Source organism: Manis pentadactyla, chromosome 14 (assembly GCF_030020395.1).
Source record: "Manis pentadactyla isolate mManPen7 chromosome 14, mManPen7.hap1, whole genome shotgun sequence".
Taxonomy (NCBI): Eukaryota; Metazoa; Chordata; class Mammalia; order Pholidota; family Manidae; genus Manis; species Manis pentadactyla.
In genome coordinates, this window is record NC_080032.1 from 42,717,271 (window position 1) to 42,743,497 (window position 26,227).

Here is a 26,227-nt window from a genome sequence, read left to right on the forward strand (position 1 = left end):
TATTCAGGCGCACAGAGCCAGGCAAAAGGCATTATTTGTGAAAACAGAATGGAGCTTTGCATTCCACAGACCTGGATCCCATCATCATCTTGGGGATGTGGGGAAAGTCATCTCCAAATGTTTGCTCAGCCCTTAGAGGCAAGAGGAAGCCCTCATGTTCCTCTTCCTGAAATAACTCACTAGATTCTTCCATTGGTGGGGGACAGGAGTACATTCTGAGCCTGCACATTTTCACATTTATGAGAGCTCAAAATCCAGAGGCCCAACAGCCAAGTTTTCATTCAGTGTAAAATTGCTCAAGTGCTTTGTCCAGACACTTCCAGGATGCCAAGTGGGAATCCTTCACTCATTACATTCTGCACTCGATTCTCTTCTGGTCCTCAAGAAATCCTAAGTCTACAGAGTTTACTAGAAGCCACTTTTATCTTTCCTTTTGGAAGACCCATATCATGACTGGCTTCTAAGTGGGTCCATTTTGAAACGCCAGTGAAATTCCTTAATTCTATTTTAAGATTTAGACAGTGTTGCTGAATCAAAATACTGTTTATAAGACTGACCAAGTGATGTTATAAAATATCCCCCTCCAAAAAACAGCAAGCAAAGGGAAATGAGGGACATGCATTCTCCAACATCAAAACAGAACATTTCCGTCCTCAAATCCTTTTGAAAATAAAAAGTCAGGAATTAAAAAAAAAATCATGAAGGTATTTTATGTTGATGAAATGAAGTATTAGAACAATCAAGTGTGAATATGGGACAAAAAGATTCCTCCTGTTGAGGAAATGGGGTATTCACTCTCCTTGGTCCCAGTACTAAAGAGATGCCTGTCTCCATTAATCTAGTTCATCGGATAATTGCTCAACTGTATTTCCCAGCTTTAAAGAGAGAAGAATGAGAGGAATAACCTAACTGTGATAGTTAATATTTTGTGATAGCAGAGGGAGGGAGAAGAGATTGGTTTAAGTGCTCAATACCACTCCAGGAAGAGCAAATTCCAGACCATACTCTATGCAGGGATTTATTGAGCAATTTAGGTAGCCACCCTCCAGAGAATTGCTGTCCCTGGGAGAAGGTGCTTAACGGCCATGCTCATCACCCCGGAACACGGGGACGGCAGGAGAATTTTGGGTTGCTATTTTCAAGGAGACATTTGTTTCCAAACAAAGGCTCTCTGCCAGCTATTTTAGAAGCACTTGCATATTTATTCAGCTAACTCTCTGTGTGGGGGATTGTCTTTGGGCACTGAGGTTTTATCAATGTCTATTTAAAGCAGGATGAAAAATAGCTCAAGATGCAAACAGAATGTGAGACACTGCCTCTTCTTCCAGGGCTGCTATCTGGTTTCTTCCTCTCTGAAATTGCCACCTGTCTTCCAATCTTCAGTGTGTCTTAGTTTAAGTGCTGCTATTTTCTTTTTAGTGGTGCATAAAATAATAGTGCTCCTTAACAAGTTACAGACTGGATGAGAGACGGTGTGTATGTGTGTACATGTTTGAAAGAAAGCAAATCTCTGTTAGAATCCATTTACAAGCTCCATCTGGTTATGCCCACCACAGAACAAGTGACACCAAGACTTCAGGTCATGAAAGGGGTAACATGCTAGCATTCAGAGGGTGCAAATCTGGGAAGGAGGAAAATGGAAAAGGTACAAAGAGGCTCATTATATCCAAGAGTTTGAATCTCTAACTCTTGGAAAGATCAGATAAAAGCTCCTGATTTATATCCTCTACTTCTCAAGTACTCTTTGCCTCTGATACATTCCAGAAATATCTATTAAGTACAAGGCATAAGGCTTACAGTTGAGGACTCAAATAAGAACTGAACTCTGTGCCTACCCTCAAGACACTCACGGCCAGTGTAGACAACACCTGTGTGTGTTCTTCCGTTCCCTCATCCCATCCCCCCACCTCGCAATCTGCCACACACACTCCTATCTATCCCCTGGACTCAAAATCAATTTTGACTTTCAAATTAATCTTGACCAAGGATGCAAGAATATAAAACGGGGAAAAGACAGTCTCTATCAACACCAACAAATGGTGCTGGGAAAACTGGACAGCTACATGCAAAGAATGAAACTGGACATGCAAAATAAACTCAAAAAGGATCAAAGACCTAATGTAAGACCTGAAACCATAAAACTTCGAAAAGGAAATAGGCAGTAAACTTTGGGACATCAGACTCAGCAATGTTTTTCTGGTTACATCTTCCTGGGCAAGGGAAACAAGAAAAAATATAAATAAGTGGGACTACATCAAACTAAAAAGCTTCTACACATCAAAGGACACCATCAACAGAACAAGAAGTCAGCCTACCGAATGCGAGAAAAATATTTGCAAATGACATACCCAATAAGGGGTTGATATCCCAACTTATGATAAAGAATTCATACAACTCAACACCAAAAACCAAGTAATCTGATTAAAAATGGACAGAGGGCCTGAACAAACATTTTTCCGGAGAAGAAATACAGATGGCCAACAGACACATGAAAAGAGGCTCATCATCACTAATTGTCAGGGAAACGCAAGTCAAAACCACAGTTAGCTATCATCTCACACTGGCCAGAACAGCTATTATCAAAAAGATAAGAAATAACAAGTGTTGGCAAGGATACGGAGAAAAGGGAAACCTTGTACACTGTTAGTAGGAATGTAAATTTGTGTAGCCACTATGGAAAACTGTATGAAAGTTCCTCAAAAAATTGAAAATAGAAATATCATACATCCTACTAACTCTACTCATGGGTATTTACCTGAAGAAAACAGCAACAGTAATTCAAAAAGATAAATGCACCCCTATGTTCACTGCAGCATTATTTACAGAAGCCAAGATATGGAAGCAACCTAAGTGTCCATCAACAGATGAATGGAAAAAGACTATGAAACATATGCAGCATGGAATATTACTCAGCCATAAACAAGAATGAAATCTTGCTATTTAGGACAACTTGGATGGACCTAGAAGGGATTACACTAAGTGAAATGAGTCACAGACAAATACCATATGGTTTCATAACTTTCAAAATACGAAACAAACAAACAAAAACCCAGAAACAGACTTATAAATACAGAGAAAAAAGCTGGTGGTTGCCAGAGGGGAAGGGGATAGGGGAATAGGTGAAATAGGTGAGTGGGATCAAGAAGTACAAACTTCCAGTTATAAAATAAGTAAGTCATGGTGATGAAAGGTCAATCATGAGGAAAAAATCAATAATATTACAATAATTTGGAATGGTGACAGATGGTAACTTTACTTACCGTGGTGCACATTTTGTAATGTATTTGTCAAATCACTATGTTGTACCTGTGAAACTATTTTATCATGTCCACTATACTTAAAAAAAAGTGTGACTTTCAAAGTTACCCGATAGAGGTGCCACTAACATGTCATGCTGTGGAGAGGTGAGAGTGAGCCCACACATGCTCTCTGTTCTTAGAGAAGTCTGTGTGTGTGTTTAGGGGGCAGGTGGCTTGAAGGATGGGCAGGAAGAGTAGGGGATGGGCATTGCCAGCAGAAAGAATAGCATGATCATACGACAGGCATGCTCAGTGGTTAGCGGCAACTAGTGTGTGGGGCACTTTGGGGAACATGACAGGAGTCAGCGTCCCGGGCAGGCTGGGGCAGGCTGGGCCAGCTGTGCAGGGCTGCACCCATGTTCATACTCTTGGTGCTGGTTCTGATAAGCGATGAAGGGCCATGGATCCCAGCATGGGATCATCTGGCTCGGAGATGACATTTTGTTTTGTGGGTGTTAAGTCTGAGCCCCCAAGGACAAATGACAAATTACAAAGTTATTATCATAGCAGGAGAAACAGCAGTAAGAGCTAACACTTGGCTAAGAAATGTCTTTAGTTCCTACTATGTATTAATTCATTCACTCCTTACAATAGCCAGATGGGGTGGGGTCTATTATCTCTGTGTTACAGACAGGGAATGGGATGCACAAAGATGTTAAATTACCTGCCAAGATCACACAGAGCTAAGTAAGTGGTGGGCTGGGATCTGAATGTGGGCTGCCCTCAAGCCTGGGCTTAAAGCCACAGCACTGCCCTGCAGCTCTCAGAGGGGAGTAAACAGCACAACTTGAGGTCTGCCTCCTCTGTCGCTCAGACTCCCACTGCCAGTTTGCCCGGGTACTTGAAATCTCACCAGGCCAGATCCACCTGCTCATTGGCCCTTCATTGTATCAGGATGGGACCAAACCCTGGATCCTAGAAAAGCAAGCTCCAGCTGCCCATCATGGGGCTGTGCACAGCTCTGGACGGGGGAAAGCTGAGGGGGCCTGAGCAAGACAGGGCAGGGCAGTGGGACCCTGACTGACAACAGAGGCATTACAGGGGGCTCCGGCAGGGGCTGAGACTCTTCCAGGCTCCGCTCTCCTCCTGTTAGGACACCAAACCACCTCACCAGCTAACATATAAAATCAGACTTCCTCAAAGTCAGTCCTTCCAGTAACCACCTTCATGATTTTTCACATCCTCATAGGCCACTATGCTCTTAAGATTTCTGTGGAAATTGGCCTTTTGCTTGAATTAAATTTAGAGAATTAGATATGACTACTATAAGAATAAAAGTACTATTATTTGCCATAAATAGAAAGTAGAGGTAAACAATAAATAGGCTTTTGGGTCAATGGCCTGTTTTCTTAAAATTACACTATGATCATTTTTTTATTGAGGTACATACAATAAAATGTACAAATCTTTGTGTACAGCTCGGTGAATTTTGACATGTATACATTCAGGTCTATTTTGTTATAATGCTACCTGTTTTTGTAAATAAAGTTTTATTGGAACAAAGCCATGCTCATTCACAAAGCTTTCATGCTGCAATGCAAGAGCACGAAGAGCAATAAACACCACATGGACTGCGAAGCCTGAAACACGTCCTCTCTGGCTGTGCAGGAACGTCTGTTCACCGCGGAAATAAATACGATTCAGAATGAGATAGGCTGCCTGTTGTCTCTCCTAAAAAGGGGGAGCAGCAAAGGTTCTAGAGGTATTAACTATGGAGGCACTGGCATCAAACCAAGGCCTTCTCATGGGTAATAAAAAGAGCGAATGACTATTGAAAAGGGAGTAGCTTTACCACTATATGCATTAATACTATTCCAAGCCAATCAATACTCCCTAAAATCATGTTTCCTACCACTGTGCGCACAGTCCACACTGGGGGAAATATGGTATTAAACTCATACACACATCAAACTAAATCATAGAAACTAAATGGTAGAATATATGATCTCGGAGCAAAGATGGGTGAAGATACTTAAGACTTTGTAGCATTAAATGCACACAAGCACTTCATAGTTCGAGAAGCAAAGTGTAGTTGAAGAGATGGCAGGAAAGGGAATCAGCCCCCATGGGTTTAAAGCCAGCAGTGTGACCTGAGGCAGGACTCTCAGCCTCTCTGATCTCGGGACACTGAGGGTCAGCATACTACTTCTGCTCTCCCTGCCGCATGCGATGATCTGGAGCCGCGGGAGACTGCTGCGGGGAAAGCACTTTGTGCCCATCAACTATCACATCACCATGTCCCCTGCAGGTGCCTCCCATATGGTTGACTGAAAAAGTAGTGCTGGTGATAGCCTGCAGGGCAGTAAAATGTGGCTGGGAGAAGGGAGATGATGGCTCGAGGGGACAGGTAGGCCACAGGGTCCCAACAAAGTGGGAGGAGAGAGGGAGGGACCACCGGGCAGAGGAAGAAAGGTGCCGGCAGGGTGGGAGCCCCGCCTCCTCCGGCCCTGCCCGGGAGAGAGGACGGCCTCACCTCCAGCTGACTGACGCAGGCGGGGGGGCCTGTGCGGTTTCCCCCGTGGAGTTAGGTTCCATGACACTCAGATCCGGCCCATTCTCTGATTACATGCGTCCCGGCATCTCCAGGCAAATGAGCCATCTGCCTCCCAGCTTCCAGAAGCGGGGGAAGGCGGCTATTTATTTTAGATACTATGCCTGCAAGCTTTATTTTTAATGCTGTGACATAATATTCGGGGCCCTTCATGTTATGACACTGCTGTCATAAACCGTTCAAAACAAACAGCGCCTCTGCCTTTCCCTTTTCTCCTGCAGGAGGATCAAAGCTGTAGTTACTAAAATAAAAGACAGCTGTGGCCGCAGCACAACCAGCACAGAACACGACTGTGTCACCAGCAGAGGAAGAACCTGAGAGAACAGCTATCATTTATTTAGTGACTACTGTGTGCCAAGCAGGTGCTAAATGCAATATCCTCATGAGGTTCGATACACAAAACAGCCCAGCCAAGTGAGCCCACGTTGTAGGCTAGTTCTTTCCACTTGAAGCAAAATTATACGTTTCCAAAGATGAGACAGCTAGAGGGTGGGGCTGCATTTGCACCCAGCTCAAACTTCAAAGCCTTCCATTCCTTCCTCTGCTTGGTCCTGTTGTGTACTGGAAATTTCTGCTTTTTCTAAGGTGACAATGTGCTGAACACACTTCCAGTAGACAGGCTGCAGGTAGAAATGCGTTAGTAAAGCTGAAGGAATTTTAACACTTCCTTTGCAGTCTGAGTGTTCACGGGCTTCATGTTCCACAGTGGCACTGACATTATGGGCTACAGGTGCCCACACGGAGTTGTTGTTGTTTTTTAAATCTCATCAACAGATGCAGGAAACATTAACATTTGGCGCTTGGAAAGGGACAGCAGATTTTTATTTTCAAGCTTTCATGACATTTTCAGGTATAAAAATATGAAGTTTCTAGCCTTTCATTTACTTTTGCGCGGGGTGGGGGGCTTTTTGGGGATTCGCGTGCCTCAGAATAAACAGAAGAGGTGAGGGGTTAATGCTGCCTCTTTGTTGAGCCAAACAAAATGATCACACTGAACCTTGGAAACGGAGTAACAGGCTAGGAACAAATGAAGAAATAAACTAAAATTAGAAAGACATTAAGTGCCCTGATGATGATTTTTATGTAATTTCCCAAGTACACAGGATAACCAACAATATGAATTTCCTCGTTATTAAGCCAGTAAAATCCAGCCATAGAACCAATGAGCACATCAATATAATTTGTGCACCAACAAAAGTGATTTTAACTGAGGTTAAGTGCCTTTAATCCAAAGGTTTGTTTTAATGTAAGTTTAACACGAAGGGGGAAATGAGAGACACACAGAACAACAAAAAACCTCTCTCGGAGTATCTAAGTGTCAGTACAACACACATTCATTCCACCCAATCGACCCATGGGAACATTCATGTCCAAAGTATCCATTGGAATTTAGAGACTTTATAAAAAGCTGTTTTTAAGCTCAATATGCCCCAAATCAGAAGGTGTCCATGAGTGCTTAGGGACACCTAAATTCAGAGATTATTCAATTGCTCTATTCTACAAATACACTTATGAGATTGTCATAGGGAAAAAATGCTGCAAAATAAACACTAAATGGCATTCTTGAAACCAAAGACATGTTCTGTCCTCCATTCAAAGGCATGGGCCCTACAGATATAAGCTCAAAGAATAATGTGAAGGGCTATCTTTGTGAATTAATGGCCAGTGGTTTTCAGGAAGAAAATAAATAGGATGGGGGTTGGGGCAACCACAGTACCTTGCACAGTGTCTTTGTTATAGGCATGGGATGGGGGCCACCCCATCTTGAAGGCCAGAGGCCCAGGGGAACCTGATTAAATGTTGAAGCATCCAGGGCCCACTATTTTCCCCTCATACCAGCACACAAGTCTTGATTCTGGCCTAATTCTTACCTTCCATTTTCTTGATTCTGGACCATGCTGACCCATGTGGGTCACACAGGACCATGCCTACCTACATCTTGATTTTGGCCTAATTCTTACTTTCCATTTTCCTTTTGGCCTCTCGACCCCCATGGCTACCCTATTCCTGGTGCCTCTCCTTTGGCAGTGAGCAGCTTGATGGCCAAGGTTTGGCAAAAGTGAGCCCCGAACTCTAATGCTCTCAGCCTCTCCATTTTAGCCGTTCCACCTTAATTCGTTTTGCCAAGCACAGTTAGACAAGATGCCCGCTCAGCTCAACCGCTTTTGACAGCAAAGCCACCAGAAGATCTAATGTCTTCTGGAGGAGGCGACTGGCAAGAGGAAGCAGACTGTAGAAGCACTGTTGTCTAAACAGGATTAAAAGCATCAATTCCCACATCATACCCGGGCTGTGCTGTTAGTCAATATCAAAAGTTCCTCTTACCCGGTAGAAAACACAACCCCAAAGAAGTTGAATAACTTGTTCTGGGCCTGTGACAGATAAGAACATGGCTGAAGAGTTGAATATTTGCATCCCCAGAACTGTGTGTCTGACAAGTTTTTGGAAAGTAAAGCTAGGGAATGGTGGACTTGGTTGTCTTTCACAATAGACATTTAACCACGTGACCAGCCCAAGTTCACTGACCAAGCACCGTGCTAACTTCTGGGGCTACAAGGAAGGAAGGAATGGTGCTTGCTTTCTAGAAGTTTATCCTCAAGCCGGGGCACCTCACTGGCGTGAAGGTGAAGCATCCGCTGTAATACAGGGCCTTTGTGGCTCACAGAGGTGTATTCAAAGCACCTCAGGAGCACAGGGAAGAAAGAATAATAGGAGTGTGGGGTGGGTTCAGGGGAGGCTCCAAGGAGGAAGCGGCATTTCAGCAGGCTCCTGGGGTTCATCCAGAGGGGAAGGAGGGAGACACTGAGCTCCAGGGTCCAGCCTCTACAGAAACCTGGAGGTGTGAGGCTCCGGGTCAGCAGGGGCCAGTGTGGCTGGAAGTTGGGCTGGCTGGTGGGAGCTGGCGAGCCGATGGGTGTGGAAGGAGAGCCAGGGACGAGGTCACAGTGCAGCCATCAGTGGCCCACCTGGCCGCTTGGTGAGCCACTTAGAGCAGAAGTAAGCAAACGATGGTCTTTGGGCCAAAGCCAGCCCTGTGGCTGTTTTCATAAATAAAGTTTTATTAGAACACAACCACACCTGTGCATTGATGTATTTTCTATGGCTGCTTTTGAGTTACCATGGCAGAACTGAGCAACTGAGACAGAGATCATATAGCCCACAAAGGCAAAAATATGTTCCATTTGACCTTTCTAAAAAACTGTGCTGACCCCTGGCTTAAAGATCTGAACTTTCATTTGGATTCCACCACTGACTCGAATGCGTATGGTCAGGTTTTCCACGTCTCGGTCTCTGAACCCCACGGTCTTCATCTCTCTTTTCCCCATCACAGACAATTAGCTGGTTATCTGTATTATGAGCTTCTCTGGGCATCTCTTTCACAATTCCAAATTTCATGTCTTCCTTTATTGTTTCTCTTTTTTATTTCTTGTTTTTAATTTAGGGCTTGGCCACATACTTTGCTTGGCTGACATTGTTACAAGCCTTCCACCCCACCCACAGCAGCTCATCACTCAACTTAGAGTCACTTCCCTTCCTGTGCCTCCTCCCCAAGTTCTTCATAAATTTTTGTACTACTTTTAGAATGCCGCTGAAAATCGATTTTGTTCACTTGCTGTTACTGCTTTCAAATCTCATGCTCTGACAAACAGCTATTCCGCTGCAAAAAGGCTCCCCTTGTTGTGCAAAGCCCTTGGAAAATGTAAGGCATGCCCACCAGCATTTACAGAACAGAAAAATGAAGGAATAATCATATTTTTCTAATGGGCTACACTAAAGGATTCTTTTACTAGTAAATCCCCTTATGCATTTAAAACCAAATTTGATCTATAAAAGTTAAATTTGTAATTATTTCCTAGGGAGTACATCTCTAATAAACAAGGAGTGTGATTATTGTTTTATTAACCATTTCCAATAAAGTAGAGTCTAAAAGGGAACTCAGAGTTTTAAAAACTGCTTTTTATGGTGTGCAGTATATATGACTATCTGGTCCAAATCCCAGCACTGCTCCTTACTTAGGGTGTTATCTTGAGTAAGTTAATTAACCTGTCTCTCAGCTTCCACATCTGCCCCAAAAAGGAGGGGGAGAGGGATTATAACTAACCTCTCTCTTAGAGTTGTTGTGAAGATCAAATGGGATAAAGTATTAAAAGTGGTCAACACAGTGTCTGACACGCAGAAAGCACCCTGTCCAGGTTGACTGTTACAATAATATGATCCTTAGGTTGTTTTTTGTTCTGTTTTCATTTTCTTCTCTTATAGCACAAAGAATAAGAATGTTCTGGGGGACGTGACCTACCACAGGGGACAGGATGTCATCTGTGCTCCCCTCTTTCTGATTCTGATTTCACATTCCGGGCCCATGTGGCATGGGTGGGGTTGACCTCAATCCTGGGCTACAGGGACTGGCATGTGATGCAGATCTAGGCAATCATGGTATTCACCCTAAAGCTATGTATTTAGGGGCTCATGACCCAGTTAGGCCAATCAGACTCACTCCGAGGCACTGGTGGCATGATCGGGATCTGAGTTGCTCTCTCTTTGCTAGGTAGGCTATCAGCCGGAGCTGCTGGTGGTCATCTTTATTAGCCACTTGGAACAATCTTCCCAGGAGTGAAAACAACACAGCAAAAACCAGCTGCGAGAGACACAGAGGCACAATGCCCCCAAAACAAAAGTGAGCCCTTGGACCCAGCCGTGTTGCCCTGGACCATCCAGTCACACATGCTGACTTCTTAGCTTATGCCACCTTATACTGGGATTCCTGTCACTTGCATCCAAGGAGCTCTGACACATACTAATGAACTGACATGACCTATGGCTAGAATTGAATGCAAATCCTGCTATAATCTGGGTATTGCAGAGAAAAAGGTGGCCAGCTTGAATTGTAATCTGGGTTCTATCTCCAGCCAGGCGTGGACTGCTGGGGAAACCGGTTCACCTTTCTGGATCCTAGTGTACTTGTGTGTCAAATGAGAGAGGTGAGTGAAAGTCAATCTCTTAAGATCCCTTTTCAGTTCTAACATTCTATGAGTCTCTATTATTCTTGGGTTCGGGTCAGTTGAGTATACTGGGGTATAATTGGTTACCGATTCTCATATTTTCCTGCTTTCTTCTGTTTCAACCTTAAGCATATTCTATTAAGCCCTCAGTCTCTATACTCCAAGTTATTTCTTCCCCTTCAATTTCCTTCTAAGGAAAATATATTTATTTTTGTATACTTGGGCATAATGATCCCATTTTCTTCCCATTTCTATATTTTTAAATCTCATTAAGGTGATAAGTTCCTTGAGGGTTGAAACTAGTTTTTTCCTCTGGGTGTAAACATTTTTTTTTTTTAATTGGCAACCAAGCTGCCAGTTGTTACAGAGCAGCAGGATATGGATTTTAAGTAATATAAGCAGGAAATGGGTCTCCAGCCCACACAAAATAAATGCCAAAGTACTGATTTACCCTGCGTCCACATCTGGCTTACTCATTTATAATTTCAGCCTGAACTGAAATTCTCCCACAGAACGGCATGTCACATCCATGTCTACAGAACGTGAGACCAAACATGGAACATTAGGGGATCATCCTGTGGGTCTTTCTTACACACGTAAGCCATCTGGCTCTTTCAGGCCAACATGCTTTTCTCTTCAGTGGTAGTGTATGGGGCCTGAGCTAAGTTAATATTAGCTTTGTATCTTCACATTCATTGATTTTAAGTAGTTCAGTGGCTGTAAAGTTTGGAGGGATCAAAGGGAACTGGCTGAAATGGGGTGACTGACCCATGATCCGCAGAGAGAATGATACAGAGGAAAAAGACACCTCCTGCCCCCAAGGATGACACATGGAAGGTGTTCCCCTATCTGGTGACTCAGGCCTTTGCTGTTCATCAGGACTTTACATATGAACAAGACGCTAACCCCAGTGGCCTTAATGGGTACTTGGTGGGAAATACAACAAGAGGATCTGGAGGCAAGGGTTTCAGAGTCAGTTGGTTTAGCCATTCAGTGATGTCATTCAGGGCCTGATTTCTAGCTTTCTACTCTTCCCTGCTCTGTCCTACAGCTGACTTCCTCTGGGGGTGGAGAACAGTGAGCAGGGGCACATGTGGCTACCGGCTCCCTTGGTCACATGCACAGGAAGGGGGAGTGCACATCTGCCCCAATATTCTAAGCATTTGAGTCTTTTGTTTTGGTAATTTGATTTTGATAAAATTTCAATTTCGCTATAAAGTTGCACATACAGTACAAAGCAGTCCTGCATCCCCTTCATCCAGTGTCACAATTCTTAATATTTTGCCATATTTTCTCTCATTCTACATACACATGTATCTTTTAGACCCATGGAGAGCTAGCTGTAGACATCAACCACGAGAAAGTTCTCTTATCTAACAGTAGCACAGTGACCAAAGTCAGGAAATTTAAAGTTGATCCCTAATCTTCAGTCCATAATCAAATTTCAGTCATTGTTTCAGTCACGTCCTTTATAGCTATGTTCCCTCTGATCCAGGATCCCATCTGGACCATACGTGCATCTAGTTCTCTGTCTCCTAGAACCTGTAACTGTTACTCCGTCTGTCTTTGTGTTTGAAAATCTTGGCAAGTTTAAAGGGTACTATTGGCTAGTCTGGTTTTATTTTTGATTAATTAAAAAATTTTATAAAATACCATTTTAAAATCTTTGCTTCCTTATTAGTAAGTTTTCAGAGATTTTACATATTCTAGGTACAAATCCTTTATGCTATGATTTTAAAATATTTTCTCCTAGTCTATGGCTTGTCTTTTCATTAATTTCAATGCCTTCTGAAGAGCAGACATTTTTAATTCTCATGGAGTCTAATTATCTTTTTTTATTCTTTAATGAGTCTTGAATTCATTCTCATTGGCCAAGCCTAGGTTACATGAACAAAATGAACCAATTGCAGTGGCCAGGACATAGAATATGTTGATTGGTTGAGCCGCTGAATCTATCCCAATCCCAACCCTGCCGTGTCCCCTAAAGTGTGGAAACCCGGGAGATGGAAAAGCATATTAAGCCCTGGGCACAGTCAGGAAGGCTGAAGGGATGGGGTAGTGCCAGGCAGGCCACAAAGAAACATACCCAGCAAACAGCAGCTCCCAACTGAGCGGCCTCAGAGTGATGCTTCCCCCCTGCAGTCAGTCTCCACCATGGCCACACTCCCCAGTCCAAAACCCGAGAGCACTGGGCCTGTACCGTTAAGCTGCCAACCCCACTGAAGGACCGTGGCTGAACTACCTGGCTTTCTGTCCCATACTCTTCAAGGGCAGTGGCCACGTCTCAGGCTCGAGTCCCCTCACAGCACCAGTCCAATGTCTTTCCCAGTTTGCCTTCACCAAGTCCCCAGGTGCTGGGAAGAAGCGGGGACAGTCCCATAAGTGCTTCACCTGGCACACATCTCTACACTCTTCATCAGTCCTGCCTGAGCCAAGCCATCTGCCTGTCACTTTCTTGTTCATTTGAAAGCACCAGAGAGAGAATGCCATTAATGAACTTTCTTTCAGTGTATACTCTGCCTCTATTAAGGTCTGTGTATTTCAAATCCCCATTATCAAATGTTTATGGGCCACTAATTTTTAATTTTAAAACCTCCTATTAATAAAATGCGTCATTGTGTGGAGGAAGGGTGGCCAGGAGGGAAAAAAACTAAATCAAGTTTGGAAAAATGCCAACATACAAGTCCCCAAATGTTTCTCCCACAACAAAAGCTTTATGCTTCCCTTCCCTCTGCAGAAGAGCATGTTACTGCTACTGTTAATATTTGTGCCTCGTCTACTTTTATTCTCATTCATACAGGCAAAACTATTTACTTCCATTGTCAAGGTTGGGAAATGAAGTGTCCGAGTGGCTATGTTACACGTTTGAGTTACTGCTGGCTCCAAAATACACAGTAAGTTAGTAAGTGCTCTGGAATACAAATCTGCCATCCACAACACCTAACTCCTGCCTCTTCACCAAGTGCCAAAGTTTATCTGAGAAATCCCCACAGTCATTCTATTTTCATGCCATTTCTGCTTGCACCTACATGTGGTAGTGTATCATTACTGTCGTGTCTGAATTCCACACGCTGATGTCCTCCACGACTTGATTTTGGAGGCTAAGCAAATCATATTTATAGATAAGGCGAAGAGGAAAAAAGAAAAGATCTGAGACTCTACTTACATTCTTTGGACATTCCCACTTCAAAGCACTTCTGGAGTCGACAGTACTGGCATCGATTCCTGGTGACTTTATTAATAACACAGTTCTTATCTCGGTGACAAGTGTAAATCATGTTCTTCTGAATACTTCTGCGGAAAAACCCCTGCAAGTGAGCAAGAACAGGGAACTAAGCGAAACTGCTGAGTTTCATGAGAAATCAAAGTAACCTTATCAATGCACTGACTGCAGGTTTTGAGTAACGAAGTGATGGCAGCAGGGGAGTTAACTTATTGAAGCCTTAAAACCCTTGAGAAATATTAAGTCAGTTTTCCCTTTGTTGCAAACCAGAAAGCCCCTTTTAACCAAAGCTATACAAGACTGTTATTATCTTGCTAATGGAAAATTAACACCAAGCTGATTCACTTGGAAAACATCATGCAACGTTGGGCTCCCTCTAAACAGGCTTAACTTCATCAGCTGCTCCCTTGCTGGCCAGAATGACTTCAGGTGAGTCCACCAGCAAGAAACCCGGTGGAGGAGGTATCACATTTGCAAAAGAAATTTTACGACTCGTAAAAGAACTGAGTCTTTCCAAAGGACCTTCTCCGAATTCTTTTACACATTTAGCTCTCATTACAATAGTTAGAATATGATTTAGTTTTCAAAGTGTTAAGAAAAATGTTACCCATTTGGAAAGAACGTAGAAAAATGACTGCCCATTTCATGGCACATTAGAGCTGAGCTGTCCAATATGGGAGCCACTGATCATGAGTGGCTATTTAAACCAAACTTAGTGAAAATTAAATAAAATTAAAAATTCCATTCCACAGTGGCCCTTGCCACATTTCAAATGCTCGATAGCCACATCTGGCCAGTGGCTGCCGAACTGGATGGCATATACACAGAATATTTTCATCATTGCAGAAAGTTCTATTGGGCAGCACCACGTTGCAGCAGCTTTGGCTGACGTGCTTACGTGAGAGTCATCTAAACATTTTCAGGAAGTGTAACTTTGTTTGACTTACTATTTCCTATCGATTGGGCCCAGACTCTGTAAAGATTGTAGAAGACAGGTAAATTACAAATAATATATGTCTACTAGAGGTGCAAAGATTTCTGCCTAGTTGAACTATAACCAAAGATTATTGTTTTATCTCCTTTTAGGACATTACCCAGCTTGAATCTAAATTTGCAATCTTCATTCCAACACTCTTTTTCCTCTCACCTTGCATCTCTCTCTCTCTATCATCTACCTACTTTCTAATTCTCCTCAGATCCTCCTTTGAATCCACTGTTTCCCTTATTTAACCAGTTAAATCCTCAACCTCGGCTTACTGAATAGTTGAGTAAGGTTTTATTTTGTTAACTTTTTGAAAATTATACTCCGACCAGAGAAGTAATTCCTGATTTTTGTGAAATGCTGATGGAATAAAGCAGACTTTACACTCCACATGCATAGGGTTTCTACCTTCTCCTCTTTGTCCTCCCGGTTTCTACTGTACAGATGGCAGGCGACAGAACTGAGTGAGTGTGGCCTGTCAATGCTCAGATGATTGGACAGTGAGCCAGGGGTCACTGTCCCTTATTCCCTAACATAAGGGAAACAGTGGACTCAAAGGAGGATCTGAGGCCTTGCTGTCCTGTCTCCTAACTGCTCAACAAAAATCTCTGTGTTGCTTCGAGTATTAAAAGCAAAATTTACCTTAACGATTGTGATACGACTTTTACCTACGTTAGAAACAATTCTCCTGAACGTAAGCACACCACGGAGTGTGATGAACACCAAGTAAGACTCATCATCTGCCTCCAACTTTCCCTGGAGGACATTAACCCTCCAGGAGCGAGGACTAAATATACTCAGAGCTAAAGTGCATCAGCAAGGGAGCTCATGGAACCCACACTGTTTGGGATATTTACATGGGTGCCCTAGGATCTTAATGTCTAAATAAACATATTCTTACTGGCATGGTTCAACTGTAAATGCCTGGAAGTCTTGTTTAAGGTTGCAACTTCTGTCACATCCCAGACACAGACATTTTCTAAGAAAACATAGTTTATTTTTGAACCTCTGGAGCTACAAATATGTTCAGAATCTAAAATAACAGGGTACAAATGGTCTGGAACTCTTAATAGAATCTGTGCAGTGTGGTCACCTCAAACGTACCTGTTCCTGCCAAAAACTACCTACAGGACATGGCTGGTTGCCAGACACACAAACTCAATTGACAGAAACTTCACTGCTCTCCTGCCAAGAGACCCCGACAGGAGGGAAGATCCAGTCTTTCCTGTGTGTGGGAAGCAAGTGGAGCAGAGACAAAGGTGACCTCCATTTATTCAAAACCAAATATCCAGTTCAGCAAATTCTTCGTGAGTGACCACAGAGGAGAGAAAAACAATCTCATGATGCTCAAATGAAAGAAGAGAGAATTAAAGGACTTTATACATTACTAATTACCCAGTCAGTATGGTGCGGTAACAATGACGGCAGAAACTAAATAGGACTTCTTGGTTTTCCAAATCAGATTTTTGGCTGGATTTCAAGAGAAGGTCTAAGTTTCAGTAAATCATTTCCACCATGGTAGAACACTTGCTGACTAAAATATATGTTGTGAGGTATTTTTACACACGGGTTGGGTAAACAGAAAAGCCATCTGAGGCCAAAGAGAAGCTTGCACGTACAAATCCTCTTCCACCCCCCAAGCAGATATTCTGCTTTGTTATAGAAACCTTGTTTTCTTGTGGACCACCACTCTGAGGACCTAGGGTGTGTGTGCCTTTGTGTGTGTGACGCCACAGTTCCAGGCTGCCTAAATTTTATTTACTTAGTATTTTTATTTAGGTTGACTTCCTTTTATTTTTAACATTATTTAAAATGGAAAACTTTAATCTCTGGCTTGATTTGAGAACCAGCTCCAACTGTCAATAGTAGAAGGCACTCGTAAAATAAATAAAGTGAATATCAAACAAATAATAATCAGATGCTATTTCCCTCTTGCTGGATGCTGGCTCCGCTACCGGCGTGAAGCCCGCGCCTTCTCACTCCTTGCCGAAAGGAAAGCTAAGCCAGTGTTAGAAACTAATCAACACTGCCTCGAGACTGACTCTTTAAGGAATTCAGAGAGAATATAAACAAGTTGCTCACTATGTATTCAATGAGCTTAATGCCCTGAACCTGTCCTACCTAACACCGGAAGCCTCATACTTTGGGAGACAAAACTGTAACCCCAAACTTGTCCTATGTAAAAATGGCCTTTAGAAGTCCCGAGTTCAGGTGTGACAGATCTTGAAGCCAGGAGATGGGTAGAGACCCATCTGGAAGAGAAAAGACAGAAAAGCTGAATGTGTAAAGAGGGAGGATTTGGTCCCATTTGAAAGAGCAACCGGAGGGGCGAGAACAGGTAGGAGGTGTAAGGAAAGCCCTGGTGGGGAAGTAGAGGTGCTGGTCTGGCCTCCACTCAGCCTGGGGCAAGTCACAGCCCAAGGGGGAGAAGCTCTCTTAGCTCCTAAGAGGCTGGGTGACCTTTCCCGGATTCCAAGAGTGTCATCACACCAGGGAGGGACAAGTTGGATGGCCTGAGAGTGAAGACGATGGAGGGTCTGTGGTGGAGAAAATGGCCAACAAGTAGGTGGGGAAGACTCGGGGAAGAGAAACCCTCCACCTGTATGGGCAAAAACTGCGATTTCTTGGGACTAGTCTGGGGCTTAAAAGACACCAACAAGAGGGCTTTCAGATGTCTTCACATTTACCTTGGACCAGAGTCATCACAACACTTCCATGAGGGTCCTCAGGCCAATACCTGTGGCTAGACTGAAGCTGGAACACTTCATTGACTGGCTCATGGACTCATGGTATATGTTTTCAGTGAGTTTGAGGGCCTGGTTCTCTGATACCAAGTCTAGGGTTGCTGACACAATTCTACTCTCTACTTTCCTGAAACATCATTTCCCGTGTAAACCCAGAACACTTCTATCAGGTGTTCAAGATGTAGGTCACCTCACCCAGGAAGCCTCCTCTGACTGACCCAAGCACACATCATATGAATGCATCCTCTTCTACATAACCTCAGTATTATGCTTTCATTTCTACATTATACTTATTAGAGTATAACATTTAAAATACTGAACAACAGTGCTATCCACTTCAGAGGTTACATGAGCCCCATGGGGGGAATGCCAGCCTGTGGCCGGCAGTCACAACTCCAGGGAGCCAAATAAGCATCACAGGTTATCACAACTGGGTATCATAGCACTACCACCAAGCGTGACATCTCCCTTCCTGGGATCCACGTCTCTGTGACAGAAGGAGGAGGGACACAGGGGCTGGCTCCCTGAAACTAGAGTGAGCAGGTTGGTGGGCTCCATGGTGGCCTGGAGGCAGTGCTTAATATGTCCTCCATGGAATCAAGCCAGTGGACTTGGATGAGAAGGAAAGACTCAAGGCAATGGATATTCAGCAACTGGTAGAAAAGCATTTCAGTATTTCAGTACCTAATAAAACTGTGCTGGTACACATCATCTGAAGATTCCTGGGTTTGAGACAGAACTTGATATATGGTAGGTAGTCAATAAATAACTGTTGATTTAATAAATGAATGACGAAGTCCTCGGCTATAACCAGAGTCAGAATGATAGACCTGGATGTATTATACCTTAATTTCATAATATGTTCCTTAATATTAATGTATTCCTTGAGGATGACATTATATGTGCTTAAAGTGAGCAACCAGATTTCTCTGAAAATCTACTGATTTGAGTTGTAATCAGGTTAGTCAGTCAGGACTTCTGTTAATGAAGAGATTTTTGTTAGCTTTATGATTTCTGTTGTGAATCACAGCTTCTTTTGATTATCTTGACTTCTGTTAATTAATCATAATTTTCATTGGTTAACCATGACTTCTGTTGTCTATAATCATGGCTTTTACAGATTAACAGTGTCTTCTATTGTTTGTGTCCTTCAAAGCTATAACACAATTAACACTCACCTAGATCAAGAAGATAAAACTGAATCACACACTCAGTCAAGTGTTTTCTAGCCATAGATATTTCAACCTTTCATGTTCTTCTGTTCTTGCTATCAGAGAACTGGGGTCCAACCAAATAAAAAAAGAAAAAAACGCTCATATGGTGGAGAAGGTCACATATACATGAGAGACATTAGCTTCACATCTTAGTAATAACCATGGGATGTTCACATCCTACTCAGATGACCTCTCTCCTACCTTGGGGGTGTCAGACACTATCACTCTAACTAATCCTCTCATCTACACTGCAGAAATAACAACCTTAAATCAAGAAAAAAGGTAATATTTCTTTTAAACCAAATTATTCTCCTACACCTAAATACCTAAAATTCCTAATTCACTTCATGGGACTAGTCATCTATCCCAAACTTATAAAGGACATGGACAAAGGTGTCTCATCTCACCCCTTCTGTAGGGAAGTTGGGGTTCCTATGGCCAGGATCCTCACTAAACTTAAACCACCTGATGATGTAACTGGCCTGTTGCTGGGCTGCCGCTTCCACACCTGTAGGCAATAAGCTATTGTGCTATATAGAGAGCTCGGCCCAGTGCTCTGGTGGAGGTAGAGATGCTAGTGCTCGACCTACCGCCAGAGAACAAGCCGGGCAATAAACCCTTTCACCCCAAGAACGTTTTGCTATCGATTCCTTTGGTCACACTGAATCCATAGTGAACTTGCCCAGGGCTGAAACCCATTGGCAAGACACCCTCTTTCCTAATTTGAGATGAGATGACATTGGGCCATCTTCCATCCCTGCATACTCTCAAAACATTGCTCTAGTTCTTGTAATTTTTTCCCATTCACAGACCCTGTTTTATTTTCTAGTTTTCAGATGTTATCCCCTATAATATTCCCCACCATCTCCCAAAGAGAGTGATTTCTGTTGTTGAGATACTGGCCCAGTGATTAAGAATTAGGCTTTAGCTTGAATACATGTGGACTTGAACTATGCCTCTGCCTCTTAACTATCTGGGTGATGGTGAACAAATAATGCTAAGGCCTCGGTTTCCTTATCTGTAACATGGGGATAATGAAAGTACCTCCTTCATGGGTTTAGTAGGTATACCCAGTTAGGGGATGCACATGAAGTGTTAGCACAATGCCCGGCACATGGCAAGTGCCCAATGAATGGTAGTGTTATTGATGAAAACTCTTTCTTTCCGAAGCTTTCTTCTGGACAATTTCCAATATACATTTTGTGTTTAAAATAAAGATTCCCAAAGAGGACAGAACACTGGTCTGAATCTCTGAACAACACAGGCTATTGTGGCTGGACAACCTCATGATTCCCAAAGGCCATCTCTGAATTTTCTCTTGGATGTACTGATCCATTCATTTAATGCCAATTAACTGGAGTGGATGTGGTAAGCTCTCTCAGGACAGACAAAGATGTACAAGGCATGGTTCCTGCCCTTTCCCAATCTACCAGGAAACATTAACTCAAGTGGACATTACATAGCAGATGCCACTGAGCAGTGTGATAAGAACTTTAATGGAAGCAGAAAGTGAAAACGTGTCCGGCAGTGTCTGGAGGACCGTAAGGGAACTTAAAATATGTACTGAGTAAAGGCTGGTGGAATTTGAAGGAGTTAGAATTGAGTCTGCACTTGATCCCAGCTCTGAAGGAGTAGGATTTGAAGGATAAGATTTCCCCCAAGGAACATGAAGGGTAAGCAGCAGAGGTCAGGGGAGAGAAAATACAGGGGGTGCCAGTGTTCCAGGAGGGCAGAGAAATGACTGAGGGTGTGGGTGTGTGTGTATAACCCACTACCGGAAGAGCGAGCTGATGCTCAGACTGGGGAAGATCTTCAAGACCACACAGGCATCACTGGGAGGTACTCTTTCTCTGGTCAGGACAGGGCCCAGAATTATTTTCTGCCAAGATCAGTCAGGAAGCTGTGAATTACAGATTTCATCACGTGTTAATTTAACACATACTAAAGTACATACTGAGCTTTGCGTATCAATACTTAAAACCCAATACCTAAAACCCTGAGCCCACCTTCAGGTCTGGGTGGGGATGGAGCCCAAGAATCCCTGGTGTCTGAAAAGTGTAATCAGCTGATTCATATTTAATCGTAGAGTTGCCTGCAGTTGTTTTCAATGGAAGTTGCTTTTTAGCCTTAGAGCCATTTATGTCAGGTTTCACAGGTGTGGAATGTGTCAGGATCATCTGAAGAGAAGTACTAAGTAAAAACCATTTTCTTAAAAAGAAAAAAAAAGGGCAATGTGCTACTCTATTAGTCATAAAAAGCATTGGACCAGGAGAAATTCACCCAGAAAGTTGCGTGGGAAGCACATCTGTTTGCACTGGGCTTTTGGAGAGTTAATTTCTATCCCATGCGAAGTTCAAAAGGGTAGCTTCTCCTTGCAAAGTGAAAGAAGAGAGAGAAAGTGAGGAGGGCAGCTCGGTGGTTTTCCCTCAATTGTTTAAAGGGAAGTATTTCAATCCCACTCAATGCAAAAATAACCAGGTGACTGCCCCAGGTCGTCACTCTGCCTGGGCAGCAGGGCTGGGCCAGTACAGAGCTGTGACCCTCACTGCCTGCCAGAGGCGAGGCTGCTGCCAGCACGAGGTGAGTAGGGAGTAATCCCATCACAACTACTGTGGGAAACGCGGTTTACAGACCAGGAAACATGTTGCCTTAAACAAACAAGAAACACCCTCCAGAGTGAGTGGAAGTCTGTGCGTGACAATGTCTGAAAAGTTATTAATAGCAAGATTGGTGGGGGAGAAAGAGAAAACTGAAGACCTTTTCACCCCACTGAAAGACAATGGGTGGGAGGGAGGGAGAAAGTAGAAAAACAGCCTACTATTTTGATGACAAACAGAGTTTCCTCTGGAGCAGGGAGGGTGGGCATGGATGCAGCAAAGAACACCGAACAGTCGAGTTGGGGGGGGCCACTCTCTGAGCCATGGAAAGGAAAACAACCTAAGACTCATACTCCAAATAAGAAAGTTGAGTTGTCCAAAGGGGTAGAGGTTTAGAGTTGTTTATTTTTGTTAAAAGGAAAAAAGAAAGAAAGAAATCTTCACCATGACAAGGCCCTCCCCTGTTGGGAACTGGGTAAAGATGAATGAATGAATGAGAATAGTGAGGACTGAGCCCTTCAGTGTTTACCAGTGTGGCTTCTGTAAGGTACATGATTCCATCGCACCTCTTGCCTGCTAACTTGCAAAGTGTCTCTTCTGTTCTCTCCCTTGGAAACTGACCATGCATTTTAGGCCTCACTATCTCCTTTCAAGTTCCTTGGACCAGAAGCTTCCCTGGCATGTTTACCTTAGCCTAGGTTTGAATGACAAGCCTTTATTTTGGGAAATGCCTAGAAGGACAGTTCTAGAGAAGGCAATGACTACAGATGTAGCCAAAATATCATCTCTGTGGAAACTAGTCTCTGCAGAAGAGTGTGATTACGGCATTCTCCTGGACTGTCAGGTGAACCCCTGAGAGCTCACCCCTAGTTAGACCTAGTGGCCAGTGCTCTCAAACCTTTTAATTCCCAATTAATTAAAGCTCCCTGGGAATACCAAGAAAAAGGCGGCACCTTATTCACTGAGAACCTGAACTCCCAACATCAGAGATCAAGGTCTAAACTTCCAAAGTTTATGATGTCCCAGGAAGGGCACTGAGCCACTGTGTTCAGTTCACAGTGTTCTTTATTCTAGAAGAACATGATCCAGGGAAGAAATGCTACTAGGTAATATAAACTGGAAACCAAAAATAAGGGAAGAGGGATCAGTTGGATAAAACGTCTTTTAATTTAGGTGAAAAAAATGTCTTCTTATATTTCCAAAACATGACCTTGGATAAAAAAATACTTTTCAAAAGTGGCCAGCTATTATGTAGGTCTGATTGATTATTATAACCCCATTCCAACTGGTAGGCGGCCAATCCATCGGGTTTTGCAGCCAACAATCTCAAAACAAAATTTGGGGGGACAGAGTTTCAGAAGGTGAGTAAACACTACTGGCTTAATTGGCTGTTTTCCAAATGTGAAGGGCTCAGTTCTGGGCAGGGCCAGCTTCATGGGCCTGAGAGCAGGGCGGTCACACAGAGAGAGCCCCATGCTTAGAAGGTCCCTGCACTTGGCTTACACCCTGCTGTCAGCATCTTGAAATTCTGCCTAACTTGTGACCAAGAGGCACGCATTTGTATTTTGCACTGGGTCCTGCAAATGAAGTAGCCAGTCCTGGCTCTAGAATACCACATAGCCAAAGTTTCCAGGCTTTTTCCTTTGTGAAAACATGCACATCTTGGGGAGACCCCCTTCTCCTCTGTTTGACCTTAAGGCTAGATTTACAATTGCAGATCAGAGAGAATTAAGCAAGGCCCCCCAGGATCTCACTGGGATGCTTCTGAGCATTCCACCAGCCCAGGAGGAGCCAGAAAGGAAAACCATCCAGGAGATATTTTATGTTCTACTACTGGGCTTTACTTCCCACAGGGATACGGGACTTCGGAAGGGGCTAGAAGGAGCAGGGAGAATACATGGACATTTTTCAGAACTGGATTCAGCCTCCTCCCAAATAGCATATATATTCAGGTGCTATTTCAGGAGCGCACCCAGATGCTCATTCATGCACCTCCTAGGTGTCTCTGACCCCCACTTGGGGGCCACTGAAATAGTGAGTGAATTAGAAGATGAGAAAGATGAGGTTAAGCAGATAATGTGTTAACCAAGAAATTCCTGTATAGAAGGTTAAATATTATAAATATAGTATCTTGGGGCTCAGTTCCCTTCTCCTCAAGAATTTAAGTTGAGATACGGGAGAGAGAAAGAAAACTGTAAGACAGGAAAAAACTAAAATGGCCGATTTTGCTGAGCTCCACATAACTTCTTTCAATCTTGTCTTGAGAATTTATTCTAAGCCCAACTAAAGACATCTGGTTTCTAGATTACTTGGGTCAGTTATTTTGTGCCCTTCCATGGTGAAACCCATAGTTACCGATTTATTATCAGGATTACTCTAAATATAACAGGGCAAGGAGCCAATGCATTTTAAGTGTTCTAATTCTCAATTATTTTACTGAGAAAATGCACCAAAATAGCTCCTCAGCTACAGGCCCAGGACGTAGCACACCCCAGCTGCTTTGCACATTAATTACTAAAGTCTCAGCTGGACTCAAATTCAAGATCCTCATCTGTATTGAAGTGGAGGAAAAAAGGCAAAGCAGAAGGAAACAGAGCCAAAACATGCTCAAATAGACTTAGACCCTTTGCAGAGGAGCATGAATTTTAAATTTCTTTTAGAAGTTTGGTATGCAGCATTTCACCGTCAACAAAGCCAGGCCTTAGCTCTGTCATAACACTGGTTGATGACTACGTCCATCACCATGGTAACTCAGCATATCACATAATTCAAAGGCCTTTCACAGGCACCAATAATTATGATGCCTTTTACCATTTCATGATGTTAAGAAGGACCTAAATGAGAAAAAAGAAACAATGCTCATCCGTAATTTGTTGTACTTTTTCCAAGTTCATTGACTTTTCAGGGCCATTCTGGGATCCTCTCTCTGGAATTTTTCTCTTGTTTTATACATGGCTACGTTCTGAATCTGAAGTGGAAAGGAAGAAATCATAGAGGATGTGGGGGCAGGAGAAGGGAAGCCAGTCAGGCATTTACATTTAAGTCTTTAAACTTAAATGACAACTGTAAAATCATGGGCACTTATTGGATGTAGCCTTCTGCTTCTCCTCACCACAGACACTGCTCGAAATACTGAGATTATCTGCAAAATGGTTTTTAGCCCACCTGCCCATCCAAGCTGCACATGCCCTTTGTTCAGGCATACTTGCCCAGGCCCTGCAGATCTAGAATGTTCTCTGTCTCCTCTGAGCTGTTTCTTATGACTCAAAAACCCTTGTCCTGCCTTATCCTCCAGTTCACGCCGGTTGGTGCTCCAAGACATAACCCCAAGAGGGGTGCTCTTGGGCAGCCAGCTGCAGCACCACAGCCTGTGGGAACATCCACTCTGCAATACTGCAAGGCCTGTGTTCATGTCTCTTTCTTCCTTCAAGCAGGAATCCTTTGCAGGCAGTATCTTAATGAGCATTGCGATGGACCATGTACAACTTAATTAAAAAATAACACATTGCAATTTAGTTTGCTTTTGGAATATCATAGGGAGATTTCAGGTACAAGGAAAGGGAGGAAAAGAAAGAGCAGCATAGAAACCTAAATTCAGTAAGTATAACAACCAACAAAATTCTTCTATGTATAAAGAAAAAGGAAGTTACAGCTTCAATAGTGAAACTCTGATACCATAATTTCAGACAGCAACACTAACTTCATGATTTATCCCAACTTCCCTTCTTTCTTATTCCAAATTAACAAGAAGTAGGTTCAAATTTCACCCATAGCTCCTCTTTTCTGATCTTTAAAATTAAAGTTGCTCCATTATGTCAGCACAATACCAAGACTGGAAATGAAATAGGTCCCCAGTGCAAAGGGGAAAGTTCTCTGTACAACATGAACTTGCCTGCAATTAGCACATTATAGCTTCCACCTCAGCACCATGCTATATAAAAATACACTCCTGGAGCTACTGCTGTTTCGAGAACCTTAACTTTTGTACTTTCTGAACCTATTTTATCAGAGAGAAATTGGCAGAATACACACGATTAATTTTTTAAGTGTTATTTCTCTGCTTTCTAATTTCAAACCTGACTTACATTGATAAAGGGAAGAGCCTTTTGATTACAGTAGAGAGGAAGGGAAAGATAGACCCAGTAATATAAGGGGTACCTGCCAATTAGTTAGATGATTCTCCAGTTTTTCATTAAAGGCAGTCTAATGGATGTATGGGGGGCCTATTTTATTTTCCCCCACAGAGCTCTTATTTTTAAACTCTTAGCTTCATTTTCCAAAATTGCTGGCTTTAGACAGAAGAAACATATATCTTTAGTGAAAGTGCTATGCTTTCCTTGCATTTCCTGTATCAAAATGACATAGTGGCTTCTTCCCACTTGGCTTCACAAAGCTCTGCTGCCCAGGACAGGCCTGTTAGGGGCCCTGATGTTGCACCCTGGCTCTAGAAGATGGGGGGAGCTTTGAGGATGTTTCACCCTCTTTCTGCACTCTTCAGATGGTCATTCCATGGAACTTCACTTACCCATTTAATCTTCTCCAGAAGGACAAAGAAAACTTAGGAGGGTGTGTTCATTTTGAACTCATCAGAAAGAACTTCCTCCTCCCTGAGCATCA

General features: G+C 43.1%; 1 protein-coding gene across 7 annotated transcripts in view; it reads right to left on the bottom strand.

Moving 5' to 3' along the window:
• Positions 1 to 26,227, bottom strand: part of RARB (retinoic acid receptor beta) — a 708,617-nt gene that overhangs the window by 78,366 nt on the left and 604,024 nt on the right. For all 7 annotated transcript variants that reach the window (XM_036886166.2, XM_036886169.2, XM_036886171.2 and 4 more), the window contains one exon: positions 14,017 to 14,158. In XM_036886166.2, the coding sequence (XP_036742061.1) occupies positions 14,017 to 14,158 (142 nt within the window). The remainder of the gene's footprint in view (positions 1 to 14,016; positions 14,159 to 26,227) is intronic.